We start from the raw sequence: 12,288 nt of genomic DNA on the forward strand, positions 1-12,288 counted from the left end.
ATTCCTGTATTACTAGAATACTTTTAAAATAAAATAAATCTTTTGAATAGCCCTTTGTGGTTTATAGTCTGCTTTTCATCTATTACCTCCTTAGAACCCATGGCTGTCCTGTGAGATACTTTCCTATTCAGTTGTCAGAGAACTCTTATCTATTATTTTGCACTATGTGCAGACACTTTCCATGCAAATCTATATTTAATCGTCATAACATTCATACTGTGTAGGTGCTATTGCCACCATTTTACAGGAGGAAACTGAGGCTTACTGATGTGAAGTTGAGTTGTTCAAGGTTCCACAGCTGTAAGTGGCCAATCAGAGATGTGAAATTGAGGCACAGAGATAAAGGAACTTGTCCAAGGTCAAGTAGTGGTAGAAAGTGGTCAAACCCAGGTGTCCAGACTTCCACTCCACATACAAAAGATAAACTAGCTGCCTGTGAGGGCCCTGGGACTTCAGTTCAGGCTCCTCTGAAGTTCTGTCCTCATGTGCTAGGCAACCACACTTGCAGAATTTGGAGGAAGGAAGGGTCGGAATATTCCTATGGGGACCTTAGTGTAACATTTGAACTAAAGAAGCTACTAAGGTAAAAGGTGACCTCCGGGGTCTCACTTTGTTGAGCTTTAATGGAAAGAGTTTGGAGTCGAAATTATGAAACAAAAACTGAATTCCCAAATCCACTTACATTACACACCTGCTAGCCACGTGACCTTGGGTAATTCACTTAACCTCTCTGATCCTCGATTTTTGTATTGCTTTAAAAACCCATACTTAAGAGATTTACATTAAAGTGATCTTGCAAAGGCACTTACTACAGCCCCTGATTTATAATGGGTGTTTAGTAAGTATTCACATTGAAAGTCAAAATGGGGACCAGGGTGGTGTAGGTCATTCTGGGATTATAGGGCATGATCTCCTAAAGGATTTTCGAACCACATGCAGACCCACAGATTCTCAGGTGCCCTTCTCTGTGAAGTCACTCCACACATTTACTGGCCACCCCCATCTCTTCCCATTGAAAATTATTGCCTGTGGTAGGCACAGTGACAGCCTCAAAGATGTCCACACTCAAATCCCTGGACATCTGTGAATATGCTAATTTACATGGCAAATGAGACTTTACAAGGGTGACTAAGGTTAAAGACCTTGAACTGGGGAGAGTACCCATGTGGGCCCAATCTAATTACCAGAGAACCTTTCCCAGCTGTGGTCAGGGAAAGATGTGATGACAGAAGAAGGGTTAAAGAGAAGCACTCATTCTGGCTTTGAAGACGGAGGAAGGAGGCCACAGCTGAGGCACCCAGGCAGCTTTTAGGGGCTGAAAGCAGCAAGGAATCCAGTTCTCCTCTGGAGCCTCCAGAAGAAAACAAAGCCATGCTGACACCTAGATTTTAGCCCAGTGAGACCCATATCAGACTTCAGACTATACAACTGTAAGAGAATACATTTGCCTTGTTTTAAGCCACTAAACTTATTGTAATTTGTTACAGCACCCATAGGAAACTAATACACAGCAGTATGTAGATAGCCAGTCACCAAAAGGCCTATGTGGTGTCTTTCTGATATTCTAGGTTTAAAAAGTTGAGAACCATTGATAAGACAAGGGAGAACAGTATCAAGTGGAGTCCCTAAAGATTTGAGACAGAGTTTATTCAGATGAGTTCTCCACTCCAGTGGTGCCAGGCAGGGGGGAGGCTGGGCCAGGAGGGGACAAGGAGCAGGGGTGCCATGTGAGGAAGCACTGGATGAGGCCTCCAAGAATCTGAGTGTGAAGGGAAGAGTGCGAGGACGGTGGTGATGAGAAGGCCATTGTTGTGTTTTGTTTTGTTTTGCCCTGACGGCATTTACAGAGGGGAAGGCGTCAATGAGGGAAAAGTAAAAGAGTGGGGAGAAGGTTTAAAGAGAACAGGCTCTGGTGTAGAAATACAAAGAGAGATCCATGGACACAAGGAAGGGCAGTTATCAGGAGTCTGGGATGAGGGAAATCAGATTTTTGTGAGAGAAACTGAGGTAATTTGCTTATGGTAGGAGGTAGTATCTCTTGGTATAGCAAGGCAGGCATGAGGCTAAATAACCGAGAGTGGAGAAGATTCAGGAAACACACACCTCAAGAGAAATGAAAAATGAGACATCTCAGCCACAGAGCAGGACTGCTTGAGGAGGGAAGAGAATTTGGGCAAATTCAGTCAGCAGTTTCCTCCCACCAGAAACAGAGCAGCTTGGAATGGAAATGCCTATCATGTCGTGGTCTGTTCTCATGGGTCTCTATCAAACAGGTATGTGTACAGTTATTGACTATCGCTGGATCACTTTTTTTCTCCTTTTTGTCTTATCCTCAACACCCTCCAATTGGGAGGGGAGTTGAAAAGGAGGGGGGAGGTAAATGGAAATGTTTGAAGCTAATAAACAAGGTAGGGATTGGATCCTTGTTGCCAATTGTAGCCACCCTCTCACAGGCCTGGGCCATCACTGCTGCTCAGCCAGGCTTTACTGGCCTCACCTGCCAGTTGAATGTACTACCACAGCTTTTGTAAGTCACGTCCAATTCCTTCAGGCTCAAGCCCTGACTTGGCTCCCACCTGCCATCCTCAAGACAACAGCTCTTATATTATCCAGACAATAGATATTATCCAGGGCAGATTCCCCAGTGCATGTCTGTGATGTGAGTGGTTGCCCCAGAGATGAGGGGTGTGGTGACCCAGGTTCCCACCTGTCTTCCTCAACCTCATTTCTTCACCACCCATCCTTGAACAAAGAGAGATGTCTCTCCTCTTCTTGTAGGAAGACCTGTGGCCACTACCAGGGCCAGGTCCTTTCACTAAAACTTTTATCCCACCCTTTAATTGTTTTCCTCCCCACCCTAGTCTGTCCTAGGCACTGTGACCAGGTTAGCTTTATTAACTCAGTTCAGATCATCACTAGGCCCAGAAACCAACAATGACTGCTTTTTATTGACCTTTTTGATGTTCAGTCCCTGCCCTTCCAACATCTGGTTCCAGCCTACCTTTCCAACCTGCTTCTCTTTATGAATTCTATCCTTACAACCCCAGTACCTTGTTAGTCTCCACATATAAACCAAGGTTTCTGTGATATTGTGATTTATAAGAAATATATACTTGGTCATTCAGAGCCACAGTTTCTGAGTCACAGCTCACAGAACCCATGGGATTTCCTAAGTGTTGAGAGTGATAAAGGTGTCTTTTGTTAATGAGGTGACTTTTGGAAAACACCTAAGAATGGAGGCTGGTCACTAAAAGATACAACCATGTGATTAAATGTTGGAACTCTCAGCATGACCCACTGACCTCTGGGGAGAGGGGCGGGGGAGGAGGGTTGGAGGTTGAGTCAGTTGCCAATGGCCAATGATTTAATCAATCGTGCCTATGCAATGAAGCCTCCATAAAAACCCAAAAGGACAGAGTTTGGAGAGCTTCCAGGTTGGTGGCCATGTGGAAGTGAGTGCCCCTCCCCACATACCTTGCCCTATGCATCTCTTCCTTTGGGCTAATTGTGAGTTACATCCTTTTATAATAAATGAGTGGTTTACTAACTAAAATGTTTTTCTGAGTTCAGTGAGCTGTTCTAGAAAATTAATCAAACCCAAGGAGAAGGCCGTGGGAATGCCTGATTTATCACCAGTTGGTCAGAAGTACAGGTGATAACTTGGGCTTCTGACTGGCGTCTGAAATGGTGGGGTGGGGGAGAGTCTTGTAGAACTGAACCCATAACCTGTGGAATCAGATATTCTCTCCAGGTAGTGTCAGGACTGAGTTGAATTCTCAGAAACCCTGCTGGTGTCCAAGAATAGCTTGTCGGATTTGTGGCGACCCCCACCCCCACTCCGAACACACATACACACACATTGAAATTGCGTCTCAGAATACTAAGTCTCTCATGTCTCTGCCTTGGCTCTTTGTTTCTTCTAATTCCACCCTCATTACCTCAATATCAATGCCAAAATTCAGTCCATTGTTTGAAATTTATCTCAAGGCCACTCCCTCCATGAAGTCTCTGCTGATCTCTTCAATGAGTGTGATTGTGCCTTCTCTTGAACCCTTAAGGTGTGGATGTTCACGTTCTTGCGTATGTTCTCTATACTCTCTTACAACGGGGTTCTTAACTCATTCTCAGAATCACTTGGGATGCTCCCTAAAATTATGTATGCCTGTGCCCCACCCCAGAGATTCAGACTCAGGGGCTGGAGTGGAGCCCACTTATCTGTTGTTTTTTTTTAATACTTATTTATTTATTTGGCTGAGCCCAGTGTTAGTTGCAGCACACGGGTTCTTCCTTGCCGCATGCGGGATATTTAGTTGCAAGCATGCATGTGGGATCAAGTTCCCAAACCAGGGATTGAACCAAGGCTCCCTGCACTGGGAGCTCGGAGTCTTAGCCACTGGACCACCAGGGAAGTCCCACACTTATCTGTATTTTTAATACAGACTCTGATGTAGAGCCAAGACAGAACCATTGCCTTATTTTGAATTTTTCCTCACTGAGAGAACAAAGGGGAGATTACCAGGAAAGATAAATGGAAAGGTATGTTGGAATCAGATCTCTGGACCTCAGTTTCCTTATCTTTAAAATGGGGATAATAACCCCTTCTTCCTTGCATTATTATGAACCTTAAGGGAGATAATATATAGACAACATCTAAGGCTGAGTCCTAAGAGTAAAGACACTACACACATTCCCTCACTTGACAGGAAAGACTGCCAGCTTAGTGCAGTGTTTAGTACATGATGGCTTGTGTGATTTTTAACTTAACCATTTATACTCTGTGAAGGGTGTGTAACTTACACACATATGTTCCCTGGCTGCCCTGAGCTCTGGATGCTGAAGGAAGCTGTATGGAAGTTACTTCATCACTCAGTGGCTTAACCTTGAAGCACTTCTCTTTCTGGAAAAGAGGAGTTTTTCAACATTGCTAACTCCACTTATAGAATGGACATAAGAATGATCATGGCCATAACTTCATCACACTCACAATACAGAGAAGAGGGCAAAGGAGGGTTTACACGGAGCTCCCACATACACTGTCTCATCCAATCCTCCTGAGGCCATACGAGGGAGATGTTAAATGTCCCAGTTTTATAGATGTGGAAGTTGAGGCTCAGAAGAACTTAGATGATTTGCTAAAAGTTACATAAGTAGGAAGTGGCAGAACTACAATTCGAACCCAGTTAGTATAATTTCACATCTGATGCTCTTTACCTTCACCACAACTGACCCCAACAATTATCTGTTCATTTGATCAGGGGGTAGAGACGTCCATCCTGATCATCACAGTTCAAAACTGCTTGATGAAGAAGACATTTTGCCTGTGAATGAATCAAAGTTCCACCTGCATCACTGGGTAAACTTCTGTACTTAGCGTGTGCTGTTTCCTCTACCGCTCACATTCCCCATTGGCAAACTCCCACTCAGCTTTCAAGATTCAGGCACACAGGAGCACCTCCAGGTAGCTTTCCCTGCTGCCTATGCCCATCCCAGCTAGCTAGACACATTCTTCTCCTTTTTTCTTTTTTTTAAACTAAAGAGAAAACAAACTATATCTATGCAATCAATTCCTTCTTGTTGGGCCGAAAAAGCAAAACTAAGCTGTAAAATTACAAGTTGCTACCTCTGCTGTGGAACAGCACATTGGATGATCAGACAAGGTTGCTCTCTACAGGGGGTGGCATTATGGAGACAGAATGGTCCTCCATTGTCATTCATTGTCTCTGTCCAAAACTAAATTTCCACCGTCTTTTTTACTTGCTCTGAAATTCATATTATGGGGAACAAAGACTTCATTAAAAAAAAATGTTAGCTCGTTTGTCTTTTTTTTTTTTTTTTTTTCTAGTAAGAAATTGGCTTAAAAGGCAAATGGCCCCTAAGTGCACACTAAAGTGAAAATGACTAATAGCTGGTCTTTTCCCAGAAGCAGGTTTTCAGAGGAGAGAGAGCCTGAGAGAACTCTGGGTTCCAGGCACCAGAAGAAGGGAGGTGCAGACACTGTGGAGGTGAGGGGAGGTCAGGTGTAGAGAAAGAATTCAGAAAGCAGAAGGCGGAGGCCCTGAAAACAGGTGTGGCTTTCTCCATCACTGTACTGGAGCTGGACCTGTCATCGGGGATCCAAATCCAGGAATTCTGGTTTGTAACACAACATTTACACAAACACTAGAGAACTGAGTTTACCAAAGTTTGGGATTCTTGTCTAAATTGCTTCCCATTATGTTCAGGAGAAAGTACATTTATAAACTTTATAAACAAGGCAGTGAATCAAAATAACTCAACATAGGGTAGACCCATATTAAGGCATTCTCATTTAGGAAGAAAAGGTTTTTTCACTAAAGATCTAATGCAGAGGAAGCCACATCATGACAAAGTTGTGTACCCAGGGAGGGTTAAAATGATCATGACCTTGGAACTGCTTGAACCACTTGGAAAAAACTAGCACGTGAGGACAAGGAATAGATCCCCAAATCTCTGCACATCCACATTCTACTTTTCCTTTGAGGACAAGTTCAGATGCTACATCCCTCATGAAGCCTTCCCTGATTCTACCTAACCCAATCATTGCACTTTCCTCCAGACTCCCACAGTATTTCATCTGAACCACTATTAACTTATCTTCAATAATCTAGTACCCATCACAGCACTTGGCATACAACAGGTGTCAGGAAATGTTTCTTGAGTGAATGTAAGAATCTATATCATAAACATTCATCTGCTATCCAGATAGGTTCTAACCCAAGACATATTTCTTTGGATTGTTTAAAAAGCTCCTAGGAGACTTCAGGAGGGAACTGAACCACCTACCATAGCATCTCAAATAATATATTAACACATGTTATACATCATACATGTTGACATATACATTTATGCACAGGAATACCTGCCCTTACAGAATACACTTGGCCCTTGAACAACATAGGTTTGAACTGCATGGGTCTACTTATACCTGGATTTTTTTCAATAGTAAATACTACAGTACTACATAATCAGCATTGTTGAATCTGCCGATGTGGAATCATGGATACAGAGGAACTGAGTATACACAGGGCTGACTATAAACTACATGCAAATTTTCGATTGCACAGAGGGTCAGCACCCCTAACCCTCCCCCTTGTTAAGGGTCAACTGTATATATAAATATATGTAAATGAATATATACAAAGACTGTGTATGGTAGCAATCTACATGCACATAGAGTCAGAATAAGTGGGACCAGGTGACGTGATTTGAAAGCAGGCCCAAGGGCCTCTGATCAATACAGCCGCTACGTAGCCGCATTGCCTGAAAGTCCTCTCAGGGTCTTTTCCCTTGGGAGTGTACAAGGCATCTCATGCTCCCTCTCCCTGTCTTCTCCATGAACACAAGCCAAGGCCTCCCAGTTGTTACAGCCCTGGAGCTACTGCTCCATCGTGGGCCAGCCGGGTGCTGGAGTGGAAGACTAGAAAACAGGGCCTGATGTAGCAGCTGCCAGCTCAGCCTCTAAACATACCCCCTCCTATTGAATCCTGGCTCCTCCACAAGGTTAGCATGTGATTTATATAAGCCATCTCACTTGTCTGGATTTGCTTTTTATCTGCAAAATGCAGATAATAATAGCATCTACCTCCCAAGGTCTTGTGAGGATGGACTGAGGTCACATACATACAGCATGTAAGTCTGGGACATAATAAATATTTAGCAAATGATCATTATTATCATTACCATCAGTATTGCTTTCTTTGTCTTTCACATGGAAAATCCAGCTTGCAGAAAACACATTGACACCAAAACCACAACTTCCAGAAACTGCTGTAGGACCCCCATATACATCCAGCTTTGTCACGACGCACACAAGCACACATGTTCCTCACCTACAACAAGGGTGGGTAAGTGCAGAGATTCTCTAGTTAGGCTCCTTAGTCCCAAGATACCTACCACTAATCAAACAATATTCTACTGCATAAATTAATACAGCCTCAGCATCTGACATGCCCAGAAAATGTAACTGTTGTTCATTAACTTCAGAATTAGTCTCCTATTCCTTTCCCTTGACAAGACAATTTTGCAAAAGTAAATATCTAAAAACCCCCAAAACAGAGTAGCAAATTGTACTTTTGTTCCATTAAAAGACTCCCCTATTTGGGGGTACTAGATCACATTATAACATTGCAAAACTGTCAAGAGTGTAATTAACCCGTGTTGCTTCACATTCCTGATGTGGCAATTGTTTTAAGACAGGGCTTTATAAGGGACCAAATGAAAGCAGTGAGTGACATGTGATGCTCTGAACTTCAGGGTACCCATCAGAAGAAGGGGCAGAAGGAAGGCCAGGAGAGGTAATTTTTGAAGACAAGGCCATGTTCAGTCTGAAGATGCTTCCACTTCTGTTGTTACTCCACGTGCAGCTTTCCAAGGCCTTTCTAGTACATTCTGAATCCCTACAAGGGAAAACTACAAAAATTGTTCAGGTAACTCAACTATCAATTAGGTGGGCGGTTGATTTGCTGGTGATGAGGAAATTGTTTGGGGTCTCTTCTCTTTTTAGTTAAAGCAGCCTGAAAGGATTATGTGAATGATTTGTTTGAGGTTAAACGTCTGGTTTCCATGATTTGGAGAGTTCCAAGCTGGGCCCTCTGAAAGCCGGGCATGCAAACAAGCTGGGCTCTTCAAACCCTCAGAAAATACTGCTGCCGAGCTGCTGCAGCTGGGGAAAACTTTTAGAAGGAATGGTTTTAATTATAAAATGATTTTCTTTCTCACTTACCTAAGATTTTCCCTTCTAGTGTATCTGTAACACAGTTACTACATGACTGGTGCTTTCTATATGGACTTGTCTTTGCAGCCAAAAATCTCAGGTGTACATAGAGTGTGAGGATGGGAAACTATAAGGAACTAGAAATCAGTTCATAGCGTAATCATATTTCCTAAAACCAGGTTATGGGGCTGTTTATAAACTCTTGAAACCACTGTAAAAGCAAAACTGATAGCTTTTTTCCATTGTTTCACAGTATGAAAGTCAGGCCAAATTTGTAAAGAAACACAAGGGAATGCTGTCAGAAGTTTGTCGTGCACAATTTTCTTAGCATGACAGTTTTAGAAAAGCATTCCTTCTTGTTGATTTTTTTCTTTCACTTAAAAAAATATATTTCTTACAATGATAACAGTAACCCCTGGGCTAATTGAAGTGATTAAGTACTTACTCTGTACAAAGCGCCCTGCTCAGCATTTCACAAACATTGTCTCATTTCATCCTACAACAATCCTATGAGGGTGGATTATTATTTCCACTTTAGAGACAAATGTGAATCTGAAGTCATCTAAGTGATGTGTCCAAGGACACAAAATTAATCTGTGGCAGAGCTAAGATTTGAACCCAAATCTATCTGATCTCAAAGCCTGTGTGAGCACAAAATTGCTCTGTCCTGTGTCACTTGCAAAGTGCCACTTAAGGATGCTTAAGGTGAGAGAAAGAAGTTTCATAATTGGCTCGTTAACACCCCTCAGAAACTTCTTAATGAGTTTTGGCTCCTCCCAAAGAGTTACTGTGGTGGATAAAATGCTAATGACAGTGATGCTGCTGTTGTCCCAAAACATGCTTGGAATTCTTCTTGTGAAGCTGTTAATTCTCATTTGAGAAGCAACCTGGTGAATTGGGACCTGATTATCTTCTTGGCAAGTTCCTTATTTCTCTGCATCTTCATGTCTTAATGTGCATGATTAAACCTTCTCTACGGTAGTGAAAAGAGGATTAAAAAAGAGAATCTGCATTACTGCAACTAATATTTCAAGGAGTCAATAAATGCTGATGCTGTTTTATTTTTTTTTGTTTTTTTAATAAAAATAAGAAGGCAGTCTCCTGACTGTGTACTAGCATTTTGCTTGAGGATGTGGAACTCACCCCTTATGAAATACCTATTTTTATGCATAAATATTAACTGTAGCACTGAATGGATGGACTGTTCTTTCCAGTAGGCAATGTTCTCTCCAAGTAGACCAGAAAATTTGTGCTTTTATCTTTGTGACTATCAGGCTATTCGTTTTGGTTTGACCTCTGCAATAACTTAAAAAGGAATGCAAAATGCACAGAGAACAGAAGGAAATTTCACAGCAAATCTCTTATATGTTTGGCTTTTTCCAGAATTACCTAGAAAAGTTCTACCAATTACCAAGGTACAACTATCAGTCTGAAAGGAAGAACAGCACTAGTGTGATTGTTGAGAAGCTTAAAGAAATGCAGCGATTCTTTGGGTTGAACATAACAGGGAAGCCAAATGAGGAAACCTTGGAGATGATGCGAAAGCCTCGCTGTGGAGTGCCGGATACTGGCAATTTTATGATAACCCCAGGAAACCCCAAGTGGAAACAAACTGACCTGACCTACAGGTAATATATCTAGAGTTTCAGAATTCACTCATTCAGCCCATGTTCACTGAACTCTTATGACGTGTCAGGCACTGTTCTAGGATTTGGAATACACTAGAGAGAAACAAATGAATAAATATCCCTGCTCTTATAGAGTTTAGATTCTAGTGAATGAGTATGAGGATGAAAGGGTAAAGATCCCATGGGTTCTTTTCAATCCAAAGCCTGCCATTTTTGTCTTCTTTCTCGATCAATCTAAAGAGGACTATGGCAATGTTAGGCTGTTTCTCTAAGAATTCACTTTAGGACCCAAAAAAGGCTTAATCATTGCTGGAGAGAATCTAGCCCCACCATTCATGCATCTTGATGATAATAACAATAATAATGATACCCAATGTTTGTTGAATACTACTATTTGCCAAGTAGTGAACTAAATGCTTTACATACATTTAATCTCACAACAACCTTATGAGAGGGGTACTATTCTATTATCCTCATTTTATGAATAACGAAACTGAGTTTAAAGACATGTAGTAACTGGTCCAGAACCTACGTCTGTCTTCAACCCTAAGTCCTGCACCCCCTCCTTGCACCCTCTTCAGTGGTAGCATATCACATATGCACAAACACCAAACTAGAGCAGTTCAATCTACTGATGGACTGCTGTTCTAAACAATAATGAACCCTTCACACACCTTCTCATTTTGAAGGATTATTAACTATACCCCAGACTTGTCAGAGGCTGAAGTGGAAACAGTTCTTGAGAAAGCCTTTAAACTCTGGAGTCTCGCTTCACCCCTGAACTTCACCAAGACCTCACAGGAAGAAGCAGATATCAAGATTGCCTTTCTCCAAGGAGGTAGGCTCCAAGCAGTCATGCTCGATTTTGCTTTCCCTGGCTAAACTGAGACTTGGCAAATACCTAATACAAATCGTTTTATTTCAGATCATGGGGACAATTCTCCATTTGATGGACCCAATGGAATCCTTGCTCATGCCTTTCAGCCAGGCCCAGGTATTGGAGGAGATGTTCACTTTGATGCAGAAGAAACATGGACCAATACCTCCAGAAGTAAGTTAACCAAGGTTATGTCCACATGCAGCTTCTAAATGAACTTTTCCACATTAGAATTTGCCCTCCTACACACACACACACACACACACACAGCCAAGTTATTGTAACATTTCACACTCACACAAACTGATCATCTAAAATTCTTGCTACCTCAAGATACTAAGTTAATTTAGGTTTAGAAAAAATCCTGAAGCTAAATTCTGACCTTGTTTCCTAAGGCAGGAATCAGAAAACAACAGATCATGGCTAAGTCCTTCCTGGTCCTATTTGTATAAATAAAGTTTTATTGGAACAGGGCCACATACTCTTTTGTTTATGTATCATCTATGGCCACTTTCATACCACAATAACAAAGCTGAGTGGTTGACACAGAGACCATACGGCTCATAAAAATCTAAAATATTTACTATCTGGACTCTTATAGAAAAAGTTTGCTTACCACTGCTTTAGGGTATATATTTTAATATTGTGAAATTTAATGATGTTTGAAAAAGATTCCTATTTTTGGAAATTCAGAAATAATTGGTTTATTTAGAAAACTGACCTATTTAGGAAGGAGCAACCATCTAGTTATTCTCGTTCATCTAGTGATTTCATCTTCGTGGAGCTCTTTTTCAATGATATGTTTCCATATAGCAAACTACCCCTTTCAGGAGAAGACTCAGAGTAAGAAGAAGACGACCTGAAGGGAAGAACTGAGAATAAGGAGAGATATATTCAGACCATTTGGTACTTTACAAGGCTACAGGGTAACAAGAGGCCACAGAACACTTTTTAGAAAATAATAAGAAAGAGCCTTTTACCATTGCTTGGGACCTGTTCCTCCCACCATTTTCTCAACATAAATGTTCTGAGTGTTTATTCTACCTAAGTCC

General features: G+C 41.7%; 1 protein-coding gene across 2 annotated transcripts in view; it reads left to right on the forward strand.

Annotated features, from left to right (window-relative positions):
* The window catches only part of MMP8 (matrix metallopeptidase 8), a 38,187-nt gene that overhangs the window by 19,602 nt on the left and 6,297 nt on the right, over positions 1-12,288 (forward strand). The window contains exons 1-4 of one of the 2 annotated variants that reach the window (XM_059929366.1): positions 8,334-8,444; positions 10,115-10,359; positions 11,049-11,197; positions 11,285-11,410. In XM_059929366.1, the coding sequence (XP_059785349.1) occupies positions 8,334-8,444; positions 10,115-10,359; positions 11,049-11,197; positions 11,285-11,410 (631 nt within the window). Of the gene's footprint in view, positions 1-8,333; positions 8,445-10,110; positions 10,360-11,048; positions 11,198-11,284; positions 11,411-12,288 lie in introns of those variants that run through there. The other variant, XM_059929367.1, reaches the window with a different exon arrangement.

This window comes from Balaenoptera ricei, chromosome 8, assembly GCF_028023285.1.
Source record: "Balaenoptera ricei isolate mBalRic1 chromosome 8, mBalRic1.hap2, whole genome shotgun sequence".
NCBI classification, from domain to species: Eukaryota; Metazoa; Chordata; class Mammalia; order Artiodactyla; family Balaenopteridae; genus Balaenoptera; species Balaenoptera ricei.